Source organism: Neodiprion pinetum, chromosome 6 (assembly GCF_021155775.2).
Source record: "Neodiprion pinetum isolate iyNeoPine1 chromosome 6, iyNeoPine1.2, whole genome shotgun sequence".
In the NCBI taxonomy this organism is placed as follows: Eukaryota; Metazoa; Arthropoda; class Insecta; order Hymenoptera; family Diprionidae; genus Neodiprion; species Neodiprion pinetum.
Genome location: NC_060237.1, coordinates 25,219,055 through 25,237,883, shown reverse-complemented (window position 1 = coordinate 25,237,883; position 18,829 = coordinate 25,219,055). Strand labels below are relative to the sequence as shown.

General features: G+C 37.3%; 2 protein-coding genes across 4 annotated transcripts; both read right to left on the bottom strand.

The window, feature by feature from the left end:
• Positions 1-129: 129 nt before the first annotated feature.
• Positions 130-3,798, bottom strand: LOC124222572 (X-ray repair cross-complementing protein 5). Its single transcript, XM_046633731.2, has 13 exons — positions 3,575-3,798; positions 3,361-3,474; positions 3,036-3,253; positions 2,812-2,940; positions 2,601-2,679; positions 2,254-2,391; positions 2,012-2,180; positions 1,622-1,755; positions 1,356-1,496; positions 1,120-1,265; positions 776-1,027; positions 490-691; positions 130-281 (listed from the first exon to the last, which is right to left on the bottom strand). The coding sequence occupies exons 1-13, from the start codon at positions 3,596-3,598 to the stop codon at positions 267-269; spliced, it is 1,761 nt and encodes a 586-aa protein (XP_046489687.1). The 5' UTR covers positions 3,599-3,798; the 3' UTR covers positions 130-266.
• A 1,286-nt stretch (positions 3,799-5,084) lies between these two features.
• loco (locomotion defects) lies at positions 5,085-18,393 on the bottom strand. Of its 3 annotated transcripts, none has more exons than XM_046631851.2 (13): positions 17,401-18,391; positions 15,783-17,048; positions 10,240-10,350; positions 9,837-10,061; positions 9,497-9,717; positions 9,153-9,345; positions 8,426-8,635; positions 7,941-8,214; positions 7,680-7,828; positions 7,493-7,576; positions 7,249-7,393; positions 7,089-7,180; positions 5,085-6,123 (listed from the first exon to the last, which is right to left on the bottom strand). In XM_046631851.2, the coding sequence occupies exons 1-13, from the start codon at positions 18,043-18,045 to the stop codon at positions 5,611-5,613; spliced, it is 4,128 nt and encodes a 1,375-aa protein (XP_046487807.1). In that variant the 5' UTR covers positions 18,046-18,391; the 3' UTR covers positions 5,085-5,610. The 3 variants fall into 3 exon arrangements, with proteins under 3 accessions (XP_046487807.1, XP_046487808.1, XP_046487810.1); XM_046631852.2 differs by having other exon boundaries at positions 9,153-9,294; XM_046631854.2 differs by lacking the exon at positions 8,426-8,635 and having other exon boundaries at positions 17,401-18,393.
• Between the last annotated feature and the right edge of the window lie 436 nt (positions 18,394-18,829).

The window sequence follows — 18,829 nt, the reverse complement described above, 5'->3', positions numbered from 1 at the left end:
TCGGTATAGTTGCTTAGATAGTTGGCTCTAAAAAAATTTGTTCAACTTGTTGGTGAGATTACTTGTAAGATTGAAGGAATAGTGGGATAGCTATGCGGAATGTAAGCTTGAGAAAAGCAATGGCAAATGTAAATATCACAAAATTTTATTTAAAAATATTTCATCCTTACATATTTATACGAGTTATCAAGTAAGTACCTTTGGATAGCGAAGTAATGGAAGATTGTTGATTAAGACCTTGAGCCAGTCGAGCATTGTATCATGTTCTACATGCTTTTAGCCTAGAAGCGAATGGGAAGAATTCTAATAATATGTGACTAGCTATTTTATAAACAAATTAACATGATTGAATTTCTTTCTTTTTTTTTTATCAAAACTACCTAATGCTTCAAGATTCCCTCATGCACTGGACATCAATGAACAGTATCTAGGACCACTTCAGCATTATGTGGCAGCTTAGCAGAATGTAGAAGACATTAGTTTACTTACCAGTTCCTCTAAGTCTACATCCATTGATTGGGAGGCTGCTTCAACAGCTTCCGCAATTAGAGACAACTGTGCTTCTTCCATCTCTGAGTCCTCTGCAATTCTATCGACACTTTTTTCTGTTGTCGTTGCATTCAAATCCTGGGTACTACGATCAACACTCTCGAAGGGTTCTCTCAGATCATCTGGCCCTCCTTCATATCTTCTATAATTTTGAGATTCAATCGAATAAATTGTTGGAGTGTTCGTTTCTTCTTTGTTCACACGAATATTAGATACTAAATCTTACTTTTTGAAATTTTTTTTTTTCTCAACAGCTTTTATGGGGAAAAGTGTTTTGATATCCTTTAATGGTCGTTTTGATCTCAACTGTACAGACTGAGGCGGTTCAAAAAATTTTTGCAAAAAATCTGACATAGGTGGTAAAGGATCATCTGGATACAATGCTCTATGGGCCAACACATCCCATATATACTGCCTCGAGACATGATTGACAGTGCCTGCTTCAAACGGTTCTTGCCTCTCATCCATGGAATTGTTTCTGAAAAAAGATGTATTTCAAATTCTCAAATTACGAGAATATTTACTATAAGTTCTTGCTAATGTACGCTTAAATGACTTAAAATCACATACTCTACTGTCGCCAGCATCATTGAATCAATAAGATCATCCACAGCTTCTTTTTGTGCATCCGATAATTCATTCAGAGTAGACGTTATAGGTTTTGGTTGTAATATCCTTCGATCTTCAGCAAAAATTAATTCAATGTATACCAGACACTACAGGAGATACAAATCAACACTCAAGTCATTACATGGATACGATGTGGTTTCACTTGTTTTAGATTTTAAAAAAAAGTTGACACATACCCAAAGTTGCCCCGGGACATCAATTTTTGGAATCAGCACACCCATTTTCGGTGCTAAATTGTTTCTATATACCCTTCTGACAATAGCAACTGTTTCACGGTCCATCATTGCCTTTACCAATGAGTAAAATGGACTGGCCCACTGAGGGGTATAGGATCAAATTCGTTAGCATAAAGTCCGCAGATATACCAATTACTATATAAATTTAATAATATCACACATTCATCGCAAAAGGTTGATGAAAAACAGCAAGTAATATTAATTACCTGTAGTTTAGGCACAACAATGTGTGAGCCTTTGCCTGCCAAATAATCGAGTCTGACACGGCGTTCTTTTGTAAAACCGTAAACCGTTAAGCTTTTTGGTCCACTCTGATATTTTGACATAGCTTTATCTTCATCTGGAAATTTTAAGTTCGTTATACGACATGTCCTTTTTTCATTCAAATAGGGATCTCCTTCATTGTTATTGTAAAAATTATCCAGTGACTGGATCTTCAATTTTCATTACACTATATTTTCGAAGACCATGAGTCTCTCTGAATTGATGGTGTCTATTATTGTAGAAAAATTTCAAACAATTTTTAAAATCGTATACAAAAGTGGAAGAAAAATCATTTTCTGATACTGCCTGAGAACTGATGTAAAAGACTGTACCTGACAATGGTATGAATTTTCGTCCGTACATGGTGCCAGTAATTGTATTCTCTTCATCAATTTCATCCTTATTTTTATCCACCAAAGTACGTTCTTTTTGAACTGGAAATTTTGCAGTTTGCGACTCCGTGAATTTTTGCCATTTAGGTAATTTGAAATCCTCTGTTGTCTAATGAATGTGTATAATTATATAGAATTGAGTGTGCAGGACTAATTAATTAATGTGTTCGCCGTTTACATACTTTCAAATAAAAAATTACTGGAATCTTAATATCGAATAAATCCATGTCGACCTCCCAAGCCGCTGCTTTTTTCGGATGATCCTTATAAATCATCAATTTTGGTAGAGTATCGTCTATTGTTAATATTTTGCCTTCAACCTTTATCATGAATGAAAAGAGTTATGTATCAGTTTGGTAGGCATAAACCAGATCAAATATAATAAATTTTACTATGTAAAGTGGTTCGTTGAAGCATGTAAGTTACATTTTTTTTTCACTAAATTTTTCTTACAGACTTAGAAAGATTGTTATCTTTCATTCACTTGTATTGCAGTAACTTAGTAAACTAAAAAATGTATGTTAATCACCATTTTACAAACATCAGCAAAAACTTCTTCACTGGGATTTAACTCGATTTCTGAGTCTGCATTCAACGAGTTGTTAGTTCTGGAATTATGAGATAAAGAATAATTTATTAATTGGATGTCCGTGCAATGATAATTGTAAATTTAATTGGTTTTTGACATTGTGATTATGTCGCTTTGATCTCTCTACTCAAATATCCTTTGGCTGATTTACATTGCTAATAAATCAATGTATGCTTCATTTATGTCACTGACAACATTGCTGACATCGTATTGCCTAATAATAGTGGGATCTTCTTTAAAATCAGTCAATAAAACCAATTTTCGTGCTGCATTCGCTTCCCTAAGACAAAATGAAATGAGAAGAACTTAATGAATCATTATATCAAACATTAAATATAAAAGTAAATGTTCAGTTTCTGCTTAAAATATACTTACACACATTCTCTTTTTATGTAATCAAGTGCGACTGTGATACCATCTACCCAATTAGTCTTTTCTTTAGTACATTTCAAATTTATGACATTTTCAACTAAATTCCAATTAGGTACTTGTAAGGAATTCATTTCCACAATGTTGTCAAATAATAATTTATTCTTTGTTTCAGATGCACCCATTAGTACAATACCCACTTCATCTTTAGGACGCAAAAAAATCTGAAAATCACGTTATGGCTCATAATTGAAGGATTAGTGCTCACTGAAGATTTAGGTGTACAAATAAGCGAATCTGTTTCGTCAGAAAATATTAAATGAATACTTACTTTTTTTTTAATTAACAGTTGTATCACCTGTTTTGATTTTTCAAAGAAACTTGTCTCATTTTCATTTTCCGTTTCGTCAGTGCACCCAATGTTGACTAATATTATTAAATATTCCTAAATATGATGGTTGTTAAATATACGGAAAAATTATGATTTTAATTCGATAAAAAAAATATGTTTTCCTTTTGAATTGTAAAAATCATCAGCTTCTAACCTTATTCTTACTCTTGGGCGGCATCTTTTACCAAACAAACAACCAGTTCTTAGTTGTTCTCTTTCGATTAAACCGCTATTAAGCACTCTATTAACAAATTCAACGCTGTAAGGTAGACAATTTTCGTATTTTGAACAATGCTTCGCAGCGTATCGAAATATGACAGCTGCAAGACCGCTCAAATGTAAAACGAACCCGGGATTTCATTCGACGATACATGTATACTACACATATAGGTATGCCACATCGATATTGAACGCTCGCAATTCTCGCAAGTCTCTCGCTAACAATAAGACATCATTTGAATTCTGTTCAAATTCAAGCGTGATTTTTAATCGGGAATGATTCTTATCCATATTCTAACCAGTCAAAAATACACGCAATTCCCCAGTCAATGTTGAAGTATAACATTGCATACTAATTCTATATTCATAATAAAATTTGATTCTATACGAACCTTAATACAGGAAGATTATTGGTGTTGTTGACTTTGGAGTTGACGAATGCACTTGTCGTTTTGCTGTATTATTGAAAGAACACTGCACATTCACTGACACTAACACGATTACTAATTGTAAGCCGTTAAAACGATATCGATTATCTACGTCGAACACGTAATCACGCACATAAAAATTTTCGTAGCTGAAATAGAGCAAATAAATGATAAAAATTATATTTTCACTTAACACTTAACACGATATCGATTATCTACATCGAACACGTAATCACGCACACAAAAATTTTCGTCGCTGAAATAGAGCAAATAAATGATAAAAATTATATTTTCACTTAACACTTTCACTTCACAAACCGAGTACACACAATCAGAAATTGGTAGTTAGTAAATAACGTCGACATATTCTAGAGTTCAGGGTTATAGTCATGGAATATTGCAATCTTGGGCCTCGTTGGCTATCCGATCTCCGTTATATCGTTTTGACTAATTTTCACTTGTTTTTTACTTCAAAAATGACAAATGGGACGTTTAGCGATCAAAGGTCAAGATGGCGGCATCCTGATCTTTAATCAGTAAAATGTTTACTTGAGACGTTATTAGATTTGGCCGACAATCGTCTGTTGAAAATTCTATTACAATGAATAAGCATTCTAAATCAATTTTTCCGAAGCGTATAAGTTCAGTCCACGTTCCAAGTTTTGAAAAGACGATTCAAACTTACATTCACATAACAAAAGCGCTATTACATCAATTGCTTCGTCGATGGTCGTTAGAAGTACGCGAGGATTTTGCGAGCTTGTTTTGTTTAACCGAATTCTAGACATCAAATTCAATGATCGAACACGCAAATTTTTGAATATTTAAAATTACAATAATTTCATCAACGCTACACTGCCGTTGGACAAATAAAATGGACCATCGAGATATTGTAATATTGCTCGATTTTTCGTTATCATTAGGCGAGCTGAACTGGTCAAGCATCCGCCCCGCCGGACTCGTACACGGAACTGAAACATCTGAAGTTCGGTATGCTGGTAAAACAAATGCTTTGCGAAATCTTCATGTTCATTTTATTTGCGAAGTATAAAAGTTAATAATACTTTCGTATATCCGTATTTATTCTATTGCGTAGTATACAGATTATATAAATACAATAAAATATCTCTTCTCGATTCATCCTGTACAACCAGGAATGAAGAATAATGTAATATATAAATATAACAATTGCAATATTGTTATTTTTGAATTCATCTAACATCAAGCCTTGATGAAAGGCACTTGATAAGAGGCTCTCAGGTGCCTGAAACAGGCACCCATCTTAAACCAGGCTGTCGTGAATAGATACAAATTGAGTATCTATATACGTATAAATCCTCAGAGTGGAGTTCTACGATGGAATACTTTAGGTAAATCATGCATACGATACATGTATAGAACATACGCTGACACAATAAATCTCACAACCTCATGAAATCAGTAGGCGACAAAATTCTATACATAAATATATATATAAATATCGTATCATTTCATTCTCATGTAGTTAAGATTGTTATCAAAAAGCAATAGTTGATATAAAGTTTCAAAAAATGTTTTTATTCTCGCATGATTCAACAGTTGTCGAATTGTCGTGAATAATTTTTTGCAAGGGCCTGGCTACCATATGCACAGTTTTGATACCGCTAGATAGAATTTTCGGTTTTGGAGGAAGGGGTGGTGGCGTCAAAAGTTTAGTAGGACTAGCAGCTACAAATTGTGGCTTAAAACTACTGCTGTCTTGAATATCAAACTGTGGTTGTAGATTATTTTCTGTTAGAGTTTGATCGACTTCTACCATGGTGACTTCAAGCGGACTCATGGACTCAAAACCATGATTGGCTGACTCGCTGCCTTCATCGTGTGCCAAATTATAGTGGAAAGCCGATTTTGAATTCCCGTCGTTACCATTAAAGTTGCACGTTTCGAAATTATTAATACCAGTAGCAGCCTTCATATCCTCCCCTGAATCATAGAACCTGGTATTGCTCTCGACATGGCCAGAGGTACCACGTACTCTTCGAAGCTTCTTTCCGGGATGTTTTCCGTTTTCTTTGTTCTAAGATTGAGATCGTGAGATCATAATTATGAATGTGTTACATTTATGTAAAATGGAATAATATATTTGTACAAAAATTTTTGTTATAGCTTATCTTCCGAGGTATTGAATCTAACATTGCAAAGAAAAGAGCACGCAAAAATAATGACGAATCGTCTAAAAAAAAATCAGTCGAATACACGTAATAAAATATCCCGCCGTATGCCATTCATATAAAACAATCAATTTTTGGATTTTCAGGTATTGAGTTAGCAGTTGAAAACAATGGTTTTTTGGTGACGTCTACAGGGTGACCATCAAATCTCGGCACCAAATTCCCCAACTTTTCAACATTTTCCAGACACTAATTTTATAATTTTCCCTGATCAATTCGGATAAATTGGTTATAGAAAATTGATAAAAATATACGTATTTTAGGTCACACTGTCTCATCTAGCCGATGTGCACAATCATTCGTAAGGTAATATTTAGGAATATTCAAAGTTTGAAGAGAACCTTCCCGGATATGATAAAAAAATTTGTATTCGATCTAATTTATCTAAAGCTTAAAAAAATTGTGGGACGTATTTCTATGAAAAAAAAAAAAAAATATAGTGAACGATTCCCCGACTTTCCGCAGAAAACCCCCGACTGTTTCAGAATTTCAGAATTTCACGACTTTTACAGGCTTTCCAGAAATCCCTGACCAGTGGCCACCCTGGTCTATCAGTGAACGTAAACCACATTTTTCTTGCGGAAATGATTCCATACACGTGACGTAATCCCTGTCGAATACTAACATTTATGTACAGAAGTCGCATTTGATGATAAGTGAAAACTATATCTGAAATTCCACATGCGTTTGATTTTAGTTCTGAAAATAGGGCTTTTATACAACGTGTAAATTGCTGGACTTTCGGAAGGTAACAAACTTGTAATAGGTAGTGCCCCTCTAAGCTCACCATACATCGATAATAGCGACATACCTTCAAAAAATCAGGTAGTTCAAAATTAATTTCAGTTCCTCTCTGATCTTCTAGCCGTGATCTTTGTGCACGTTTCAATCCTTCATACAAATCTGAAAAAGCTTTGAATGAATTACATGCTAAATCAGGTGATTTAAATCAAGGAAAACCTGTTGCTTACCCTCTCCATCGTATCTGCCAGGAAGCTGCAATTTTACACCGTTTCGCCATTTAGCTATCAAGGGGGGATGGGGTCGAGAACACACATCAGCCGCAGTGTCCGTCAAGGTATTTTTTTCACTTGTATTGCTAGATTTTGATTTACTCTGAAATAATATATTGTGATTTAAGAAAGGTACTTGATTTAGGTAATAATATGAGATAAGATAAGAGGAAAACTGAAATGATTCCAAATGTTCACTCACTTTTTTCTTTCCATGAATTGTGGACTCGCGTAGAAAAAATTTGTTGGACAAAATAGAAGAACTTTCAGATCGCTGATCTTCAGACTGTAAAGTATGATGCAACATGTATAGTATATTGTCCATAAAAGACACAATAGAACATTTACATCAGACATTTATTCATGAAAACAAGGATACGAATTCTCACCTTGCATGAACCTTCGTCGTATTGGTATTTATTTGTACTTTTGCTGACTAATAATTCTTTAAAAACTTTATTAGTTATTTCATCAAGTTTTGGTTGCGAATGTGATATATCATCGGTATATGTCAACGATGGTATGTCTTGATGGAACTCTATAGGAAAGACATAAATGTACAATCAAGTCTTAGTATCAACTTATAAATCAAGTTAAAAATCCACGTATACTGAATATTTTTTCAATGTGAATTTTGCAATGGACAATACCTTGGTTGGTTGATGTCAATGTAAGCCTAGCTGGAGCATTAATTGCAGCAACATCCATGTCGACAACAAGATTGTCTGCCCAGACAGTTACTGTTTCCAATTTAAAACCATATTTATTGAGTAATGGTCTGAGTACTTCTCTAAGAGTTCGACCTTTACGCGCAACAACGGTAATCATTCTACGGGACGGCAAATCCAATTTTAATACTTTTGTTGGAACAACTTGGACTTCTTCACCTGCTAATATCGATGAGGAATCCTTTAAATTTATTCTCTGTAAAATATTGAGAACACAGTTGTTTAAATACAAACACAGCCGTATTCAGCTGAAATACTAGCAAATAACTAGATGAACTGCTCAGCTCTTTGCATTCCACAAAGTTTTGAAATTTTTTAATGATCTCAGTCGTTATTTGTTCGGAAATAAAAATAATATCAAGTCGGATTTTTTCGAAAGTGGCATTCGAAAACATCATCACACTAACCTCAACGGTGTTAAGTATGAGAACATCGTAGTTGGAATAACATAGAGCTCTTTTATCGAGAAGTCGAGTAACCACATCTTTAACACTCTCTGGTAGGCTAGTTGGCACTACAGTTGTAGACCCGTCAGGTAATATTACCCGGCACAGTCCAGTACATTTATGGGGAGATTCCCTCTTGTTATTCGAATGTCCTTCGTAAGATGACACTGACTACAATTTTTAATCAATAAAATTACTTTAATGCAACGGACAGAGTTAGACCAGTGAATTATAAGCAATGCATCAAGAATACCGTTTCGATATAAAGTCTGAGCGTGCAAGTAGGTTCAAAGTGCGTTTTTCAACGACATTAAAATTAATTTAGAGCCAAATTAAAGTTAGTAAGCATGCGTTAGGACTCAATAATGAATTTTCAGCAGAGACAAATAGTTGGAAATTATGTAATTTTATTGTAAAATCAGAAAGTTTTTATCAGAAAAAGTGTTTCAAAACATGAGCTATACTTCAGAATAAATTTGCTCAACGAGTTTGATAATTTTTGGCTTTATATCGTATCTTCGTTGGAGAACATTGATTACTCCAAAATAAACCAAAAATTATCAATCCATTAGATATTCCCATCTTGTCCACATCTTTTTATGATACGATTAATGATGAGTTATTTAAGCAGAGTGCAGTTGTCGGCTGGTAGGAATAGAGGTAAAGTTCTATACTGGTTTCAACTCACATTTTTGTTGAATGATAGCCTGAACGCGATATCCCAAGACGCCAAGGAAGATCTACTGCTGGATATTGATACGTTGTCGTCGTTATTGTTCCCTTCCACTTCCTTCTTTATGGTTGTGAAACTTTTGTAGATCGTCTCGTTTCTGCAAGGTGTTTTATTATATTCAGATTCTCCGCGATCCTTAGATTTTGACCTGTAATATCAACACCTCAATCTCCTCCCCTTCTACATCGAATCGTATCGACATATTCGATTATCACTTATTTGTCCCAGCCCGACTATTCACCAGCTAATTATTGAGCGTCTTCATTTCAGATTGTATTGAATTTATACAAATTACACACCTGTTCTTTCTGTTCCAAGGGAGAATAGACTTTCTACTTCGATCCTCTGCATCAGAATGACTTTTTTTTAATTTTATATGAGGCGAGCCTGTTAAGCTGAGATCGCAATCTTGGGTACGAACTACGCTACTTCCGGCCTCCATGCATGTGCGATAGAGTTCAGATCTCAAAAATCTTGGATAACTATCAAACTTCATTAAATTGAAGACCTGCTTTTGTGCCTGTGAAATAAATCACATGTTTGAATAAACGACTTCACTGATAAGTTTAATGACAATCGTTTCTCTGAACGACAATCTGATCGTCAGTTAAGAATTGTTCATTCTCTTCACTTTTGTACCTGTAAAAATAATGCGGCAGGAGCTTCATCCAAGAGATCCTGAGTAATTTGACCCGCGGCATGACTGTCCACGTTTACAGGCTCCGAGGCAGAGGTCGATAAATGACGTTGGTATATTTGCCATGCCAATCGTCTACGACTGCTCGCACCTTCAGTGTCTTTATATCGTTCACAAGCTGCCCAGAAATATATGTTCTCGTGACTGAATTCCTTCTTGAGAAATTCCTAAAAGTAAAAAATCGGAACATTGTATAAGATACAATTGACAATTTTCGAGACTAAATTATTCTGAATAGAAAATGATTCCAAGAATAGTCAAAGCGTGTAATCTTCATCTTTCGGACAAATAATTACCTAGATAATTGAAATGATGTGTTTAATATGTTGGGATAAAAATACTAACAGCAAAAGTTTGTAGACCTGCCGGATCTTCCAGAAGTTTTTCAAAACTTGTGGACCACGAATGTATGCCGTGGCAATTACTAGACTTTTCAAAAGACTCTATGCTCCTATGCTGTAATCAAAAAAATGAGTACATCAGTACGTTAATGTGGTAAGTTTGACACTATGTGGAATAAAATTAATTGATTAAAAAAAAAAAAATTTGTGAACGACAATAACTAGTGGTCATTTTTAACGCAAATTCACGAAGAATTTTAAAGTTACAAATTATTTTGTGCCTCAAAATCCGTGGTAGATGCGGAGTTAGTACTTTCTCGGTTCGCCCTAATTTCGTCGTTCCGTCACCCGCGACGGTGACCCAGGAAGTAATTCAAACATCAGAATTTTCACTGAAGCTACTTTCAGCCACGAATTATTCCATGTACATACAAGCGGAATGATCGCAACACTCTATGTGACCCTGGATTGACGATTTTCGTAAGACGTTGACATAAAAAGAGAGAAATAAAAAGAGAGAAAAAAAAATATAGATTTGAAAAATAACCAGCTTGAAGTTCGGAAATACAAAAATGGCTCACGATTATTTAATAATAATAATAACAACAACAATAATAACAATAACAACAACAACAACACTAATAATACTAATAATAATAGTAGTAGTAGTAATAATAAGAAAAAAGGATAACTTTCGTTAGTTACATTTCTCAACTCTATTCATATTATTCTTTCTACGGAGAAATAATACACAGGTGCAAAATCATTTTTTCATCGTCTGTATATGTCCTCGATTGTTCGCATATATCATTGAGAATAACGTAATTATGTGTATTTTTCAAGCAGCTGATGTACGCGTTCTTGGAATAATTCGATGAATGCAAGTGCGGTGGTACTTGACTTTTCCACGTTAACTCACTGAAGTCATTCGCTTCGACATGCTTGTCGAAGAGAAAAACGGATACATTCAGCCCTGGCGAATGACGTACCGTCAGTAAATTGGATGCAATAAGTGTGTAAAGCAAGCGTTTCAGTCTCGCTGATACAGCAAGTATGATATATTGAATAAATAACGGAGAAGCTGTTGCGAAGCACGCGGGACGATGAAAAAAAAAAAATTCTCTCATTGAAAATAGAAAATTTCCCGTGCTGCTTTATTCCTCGATCATACCGCGAATGCCCTTCGTAAGAATTCATTCATTATTTACGTTTGGTACTAATTTAAGTAATTGTGGGCATTATTCGGAGAACGAGGAGTTAAAGAGAAGCCGACTGACTCATTACCAATTTGTCGGCACCAATTAAATTGCACCGAGCGTACTTGGGGCATCAAACAGCCAAGTGTAACATCCATCAAGAAAAGAAGATACGTTGTTATATCTTGTGCTGAAGTACGTACATGAGTATCTACTGCACATAATACGTATGCGGAGAAAATAGAGTTGACAATATTGTAGTCCTAAGAATCTCAGCGTAACTTATTAGTGATAAAGAATGATTCCAAGAGTTTCAACTCGTCTGTCTAATAACTCTGAGAATAACGGATGCGTGATCTCCGCGCTACGTAATTATTGTTGTGAACGAAAACATTATTCTTTGCAGAGTATTCTACAGAGTGTGTGTTGTTTATGTTTAGTTACTAGAAAACAGTACAAGGTAATTCCCCATCGGATATAATTTATCCCCGCAACAATGGAACCTAAAGCGGTATAAAATTATATTCTTACAATAAGCGAGAGCATCTTTATATAATCATTGTTCTACGTACAACAAAGTGTCGATCCATATCGGTGGGAATATAGCGGCCGAGAAACGGAGGAACGCGAATAAATAACATATAGGTGTCCCACTTAACGTATATATTATAACTTTAAACGAGTTTAAAAATATGCAATATATACATAAATGTATATTTGTTTATTCCACTGAAACTTCTCCGCACACAACTGCCGGCACTTTCACGAAAAAGAAAATTAAAACCTCACATCTACACGTATACAACATACATATGCATATATCCAGCATCGGTCACATGAGTTACACACGCCACACACGCGTAATTATTATTTTATAGGCTACGCCCAGCACCGAAGTTTACTACACAGCACACCACCGACGTCTGTTGCTCGTCAAGTTGACAGCGTGCATTATGAAGCGCTACTGACGAAGCGTAAAAGGGTACTATGTGTGTACATGCACACATTGCCCCCCCCCCCCCCCCCCCCCTTCAAAGCATCATGCCTTCGGTGCGCGCACCAGTCGTATGCCACTCTGAATGAAATATTTGCCTGCTTAGTCGTGTGTGCAGCACGATGCGCACGAATGTAAGTAACATCCTTACATCGGTGTGCGGTAGACCGGCTGATGATACACCGTCTGAGATACTCACTCCTACGTACATGTATTACTTGTATGCATCCACTACGAAAACGAAACGCAGGTACACGACGCGATGGCATATAATCGTCGCATATACATATGTACGTGCATGTATGTATAATGGCCGCATCCACACAGGCGAACACCGTCAACCAACGCCGCAAGCACCGCACGAACTCTGAGCAGGAAATGACGGGGCTGGGGAGGCCTGGTGGATATTCAAGGAGGGAGTGAGAGAGAGAGAGAGAGAGAGAGTGGGAGATGGTATTTACCTAGGATAGAATAAAATTTATCAAGTGTTCGCTAGTTCACGGCATTGTGCATTGCTGGATGTATGTGCATACGTATATAGGTATGTAGTTATAATATACCGAGGCTTTGTGGAGAACGGCGAACATCCGTTGCACCTTGCCGACTTTTCTCACATGTTACACAGTTTGCAGTTGCGTATCTACGGTACTACGGTTGATATGTAATCCGCAATGTTGAAATTATAGTACAATTGTTACGATGCGAGGAGAGGGAAGTACATATAAGGTTGAAAGTCGTAATGTTGATACAGTAACGACACACTTTTAGGAAAAATCCTGATTTCACTATTCCAGGATTGAATGAAATTATACAGACCGTCCGAAAGGAAAGGGTTCTATTTTCCGAAGTCATTTGACGAAGCTTTAAAATAGGGATTTTCTAGGTATAATATATTCCGTTTCGTTAACGTTACACTGAATTCAACCTCGTGGAAGTATCGCATAACCGCTATCAATACATGGAAGTGTTTTTTTTTTTTCTTTTGACAATATTTTCAACTTAGTGAAAAAGTTAACAAATAACCATTATTTTTCTCCGCGGGGATAAAATAGCTTGCGCGTCTAAAAATAACCTCGACTGGTGGCAAATTGTTCCCGTTTCCTGTTGTTACCAACTAATATGAATGCAGAAAAGAAATTAACGGTTGGCGATTTTGATTATAATGGGTCGATTAGAAATGCGTCGAAGTAATTATTAACGAAAATATAATTACTTTTCCTCATAAAACCCAAATAAAGATGACGAACGCGAATGATTAGTGAAACTGGTCAGCTTATAAAATTACACAACCGCGAGAGCCAACAATTGGATAAGATTTTTCAAGCCTGCTGAATATAGAATAAAATAATATACAATAATGTTGAACTCAACGTAGCAGGTAATTATTTTTTCGAACGGAAGTCCAATTTATATAATCTACACACCGCGATAGCATTTTCACATGCGGACGGGAGTGTACTACTATAAATTATGTCAGCTAGCCGACTACAATATCTGCAGGAAAAAGAAACTGTATGTAACAATTTTTATGAGGTTGAAGTTGGTAATGTTACCTTAACGATGCGTGTTTAGGAAAATCATTAATTCGCAGCCTTAGGATTGTCTGAAATTCAGCTGGTAAAAAATGTTCATATTTTGAAATGGCAACTCCTTGAAAGTTCTCATAAAATTATACAGCGATTTATTCCATGATGTTTCGTTACGCTAACGTTACCAATTTCAACATGACCGACGACTTTCAACCACAGTAAAAATACTAAGATTACTATATAGTTATATAGTTATCGGCGTAGATTCGTAACTTGGAAGAAAAAAGAAAAATTTCCGGTCAATGACAATAAAGAATGAAATTCATGGACTTAAATTATCGGGCGTAATTTCCCTGTAAATATTGGAGTTCGGTGAAAAAAATGAGTGCTGACAAAAAGAATATGACAGTCAGCAAAAAAGTAGTAAAATATGCTGTGTAACACTGGGTCGACTTTGGAAACCACGCAAATGTCTGTTTCCGTTTTTCTTGAAAATTAACAACCACGTATTAATTGGAACTAAACCTGATGAACTTATAAATATGGCAATAATAACATCAGTGACATGGAGACGATGTGAGCGGTTGAATAGGCGACGTTTTCGCACAATTCTTGAGCCATTCGTCAAGAACACGGTAAGTGCGCAGTGAGAAAATCATATATGATAATTGTGCTTATAATTTTATTATCATTAATTACTGGGTCATTAATTACTGGAACTGTTCCAGACTTGCGGTGAAAGAATTCAACGAAAGACTCGGCAGCTCTTGGGAAGGCACGTACGATAAACATTCATGTGGTACGTTCAAATGTGAGAATCAAAGGTTGGCTGTAGCAAAAGTTATGGAATCACATTCGTTCGCTGCGAGATAAGGAGAGCTGGAAGAATTTCGTCTTTGCAGCGTCGTTAGAGAGTGTTTCACACTCGCAAACGCCTTGTTAACGTCAACGATAGCTATATAAACAACGGAAGTCAAGTATATACTATACAAGCTTGTTATTTAAGAACTTATTATCGCCGAAATTATGACGAAGATTACCGGTAACAAATAATAAGGGCACGGTTTTGGAACCGGTTCCAAGTTTCGGTTCAACAACGGGTTCCGGGTCGGGATTTTACAACGGGCTTCAGTTACATTGATTCCAAAACCGGTTCTGGATTTTAACCGATCGTTAGGTCGGTTTGAAAGGCACGTGCAGCAATGACGCAAACCCCTATATTGCATCCGATCTCCGGATCAGTTTATATTTTTGTTTTGTTTTTTTTCTCGTCAAACTTAAAAATTTGACACCGAAAAACGTCTATGCATTGATATAGATGCGGTGGCACTGAATTTTTTTTTGAATATGACAAATTCACTGCAGGCCTGAAGCATTTTGGATTGTCTCTATGTATCAAAATAAGTTTGAACGGTCGTAAATTTCATGTCCGTGTGAAAGAATTTACAGATTTTCGGAACGTGGGTTTAGGTTGCGTGCACTGAGGCTATGACAATTGCTGACAAGCGTGAGAGGTCAGGATGTGACCTTTGCATACTTTGAGTCCTCGTTCATAAATTCTTCCGTTAAAGTGTGTCTCCTCAACGAATAAAATACGGCGAGAGGGCAGTCTTGAGTATAGAGGAAAAAAAATTATTTCCCTACCCACACTGTTCACGAATTACCGGACCGGATTCATTTTATTCGCGTTTCACACACATCGGTGATTTATAATCAGGTGAGAGGAAAAAAAATTCGGCATTCATCATTCGCTATGTTGAAAACCGAATTTCATGCGCGGTAATGCGATGGATAAGATGTACTTTAATTTTGAAAAATAAATACTCACCAAGCATGCATTGGAATTACAATTCCCGACGTTTCGTATCTCTTGCAAGCTTCCCCAACGCGGTTTTTCGCTCTTGTTGGAATGGGAATGAAGAAGGGAAGTGCATTCCATTGTCGGTTTCAAATCCTCCAAACTGTGCACCAGAGACTTCGAAATACTGTAAACCTTCGGACTCAGCTTGGTGAGGTCTTCGTCGGTAAAATTTCCGAGCATTAGTTTTTCGTTGCTCAAACTGCAGTCCACGTTCTCCCGCCATTCGAGCGCGTCGTTTATTCCAATATTATTGTCCTCCCGAGTTACCTCGGATGAGGCAGCCATCGTACTAGGCAACCCCAAGCTGGGTATAGGCGGAGCAGATGGTCCCAAACAGGTGTTGCTCCCCCTCCTATCCCGGTCTTCATCCCCACACGGACCAGATGCCATCGACATACCGCATCCTTCTCCGACGTTGGGAATTTTACTAAAATTTATTCCACCGCGTTTTCCGTTGGCGTCATACGAGAAATCAGCATCCTTGAATTGGCTACCTTTAACATCATCGATCCATCTAACATCTGGTATTGCTCTGACTGTTAATTTAGACCCTGAGGACTCATTGGCTGGCTTTAGCCTCGGTCGGATGCCGTTTTTTTGATTTGAAACGATCGCGGAATCTCTGAGATGCAAATTTGGCAAATACTGTCTTCGATCGTGAAAATCAGCCGTCATATTTCGATCCGATTGATTTCCATAGTCATCCTTGAAACCTATCCCGGAGTCGCTGTTGCTAGAATGAGCCGTGGAGGTACTGACGTTACTTGGTTGAGGAGAAGCTGCTTGACGATGCCTCGCCTCGTCGTTGTAAGGATTAGATTCGCTGTCGGTGTCTGATATGTAGAGTGTTTGTATGGCACCAATTAGACTGTTGCAACTGTCGGGAAATTCTTGGCAGACATTTAACTCCGACGTTTTTGTGCATGTGAATCCAAATATGTTACAAGTATTGGCATGTACGGCATGGTCTATCAGCTTATAGTATATGGTGAACACATGGCACGAATTTGACACTATGTTGTCATTGTCTTTTACCGACTTTGTTAGAATACCAAAATATTGTTTATCCAGTTCAGAAAACGAGTTGCAAAATACTATTCGAAAGGATGGATATTCCGCTATCACTTTATTATCGGAATTTGTCAATTTTATGTTAGCGACATGGATTGTTAGAAGTACCGTTGTGGGATTTCTCTTTTCTGCTTTCAGTCTTTTCACACACTTCTTTAGGACCTGTAAAATAACAATGTAATTAAGATTGTTGGGTCGATACAATCAGTATAATTTTGAATTTCAAGCAGTTTTTGCAATCTTTGTTACAGAAGTGACCACAGACTTGTAAAGTCTACCTCTAATGTTTCATCGTCAATAGCAATTACATTTAAAAGAACAAACAGTTACTACTAAGGTTTAAGATAATGGTGATTCCTTAAAGAAGATTCCGAACGTCTTGTCGTGTTTGTTGTTCAAGTATTTACATGTTCAACTGCAATGCATGAGAAAAGTAACAAAGCTACTGCAAGGGTCAAGGTTTTCGTACAGAAGTAAGTTCCAATTCAAATTCTCCAATTAGCGGTAAGCCTACCTGCATCATTGAGGATGGAGGTAATTGATTGGGTATATCGATGGTGCCTAGATAACCAACAATGGTGCGATGTACAATCTTTTCGGTATCTCGTTTTGAAGATAAAGGCGGAGGTGGCGGTGGTAGAGGGCTGGCCATATTCCATCGATGATGAAGGGATGCGTGGCTGCACTGTATTTTGTTTTGAGACGAGCGATTAAGTGCGTCAAACATGGCCCCACTGTGCAAGTCTCGAACAACTTTGGCTATCGCACATTGTACCGGAGCAGGGGTGACGGTGTTTGTTCTTAGCTTGTGCGAGTATTTTGGTTTGGATCGGACCGTCGCCAGTCCCTCCTCATCGGACGAGTCGGAGTAGTAATTTTCAGCAATTTGTAATCTCAAAAATCCCTTGGAGTTTCCTATCAATCGAACAACCTCGTCGTGAGGAATTTTGCTCACGCTGTGACCATTTACAGCCACAAGATAATCTCCAGATCTGAGACCAGCATTGTCCGCCGAACTTCCCTGGACGATGCAACTCAGTATGCAGGGCTGCTGACCAGATATCGTGAAGCCAAAACCCTTGCTGCCGCGAAGTAATTCGACAACTCTGACGCCGTAGTTCACCCGCTTTTTCTTCCTCCTGTTATGGTGCATATTCATTCGTTTATTTTATCGCACCTACACCCGATGCCCTTGCAATATGTTACGACGAGCCGTGGAGGCGTCGAGGAGCGTTTATAACTGCCAAGAATTCTCGTAACATTGTATCAAGCTAAATTTCATATTGTTTAACACGCCGCGTATACTTATGTTACAACACACACTTGTCACCGTCAAAGCTGCATTCAGATTCCCCACCCGGGAAGTAACGCGTATTTCCTATCTCCCTTGCAACGTCCAACAGTTCGCTTGACCTTTCTCTTTCTAATGTTAATTTCCATCCTCGGGTGAGGAATCTGGAACCACGGCTGAACGCAGCTCCACAAACTTTATAGCATATAGGTATGCCAGTTCAGCGTTCCCATCGCTAGGACTGCAGTTTGTTACACGCTGGAAATCCGGCAGAAGAGAGACGGAGCCAATCAACAATCCAGGGATACGACGAAGACGCAAGAATGTCAGTAGATGAACCACGATAACAGAGATGAGCATCTCTGACGCTGGCTTTTGGACACACTTTAAGTTTATGCGGCGAACTGGGTGTTAGTGTGCTGCCCCCTATGCAAATGCCTTTATAAACTAGAGGCATGATTGGTATATAACGTAAGCACAGCATTCTGCTTTACCGCCGTACGAGGCATTCAGAAGACCGGTTTCGAAATAAGTGACGATGAGTGGTTCATCTTCTACCGCGTTTCCAGTAACAACACATTTGAATCTGGATCTACGAACTGGATTAGGCATATAGTTTAGTTGTAGGGAGATTACCGCCGCGTTCGGTGCG

Bases quoted from the DNA above. Each gene is read 5' to 3' on its own strand.
- loco (XM_046631851.2), bottom strand. From the start codon at position 18,045: ATGAATATGCACCATAACAGGAGGAAGAAAAAGCGGGTGAACTACGGC. The intron at 8,215-8,425 runs GTTAGTGTGATG...AATATTTTACAG, and splicing joins TCATACTTAACACCGTTGAG to AGAATAAATTTAAAGGATTC. The intron at 7,181-7,248 runs GTAAGCAACAGG...AAGCTTTTTCAG, and splicing joins TGGCAGATACGATGGAGAGG to ATTTGTATGAAGGATTGAAA.
- LOC124222572 (XM_046633731.2), bottom strand. From the start codon at position 3,598: ATGCCGCCCAAGAGTAAGAATAAG. The intron at 2,941-3,035 runs GTAAGTATATTT...ATTTTGTCTTAG, and splicing joins TACATAAAAAGAGAATGTGT to GGAAGCGAATGCAGCACGAA. The intron at 1,266-1,355 runs GTATGTGTCAAC...TATCTCCTGTAG, and splicing joins ATGTCCCGGGGCAACTTTGG to TGTCTGGTATACATTGAATT.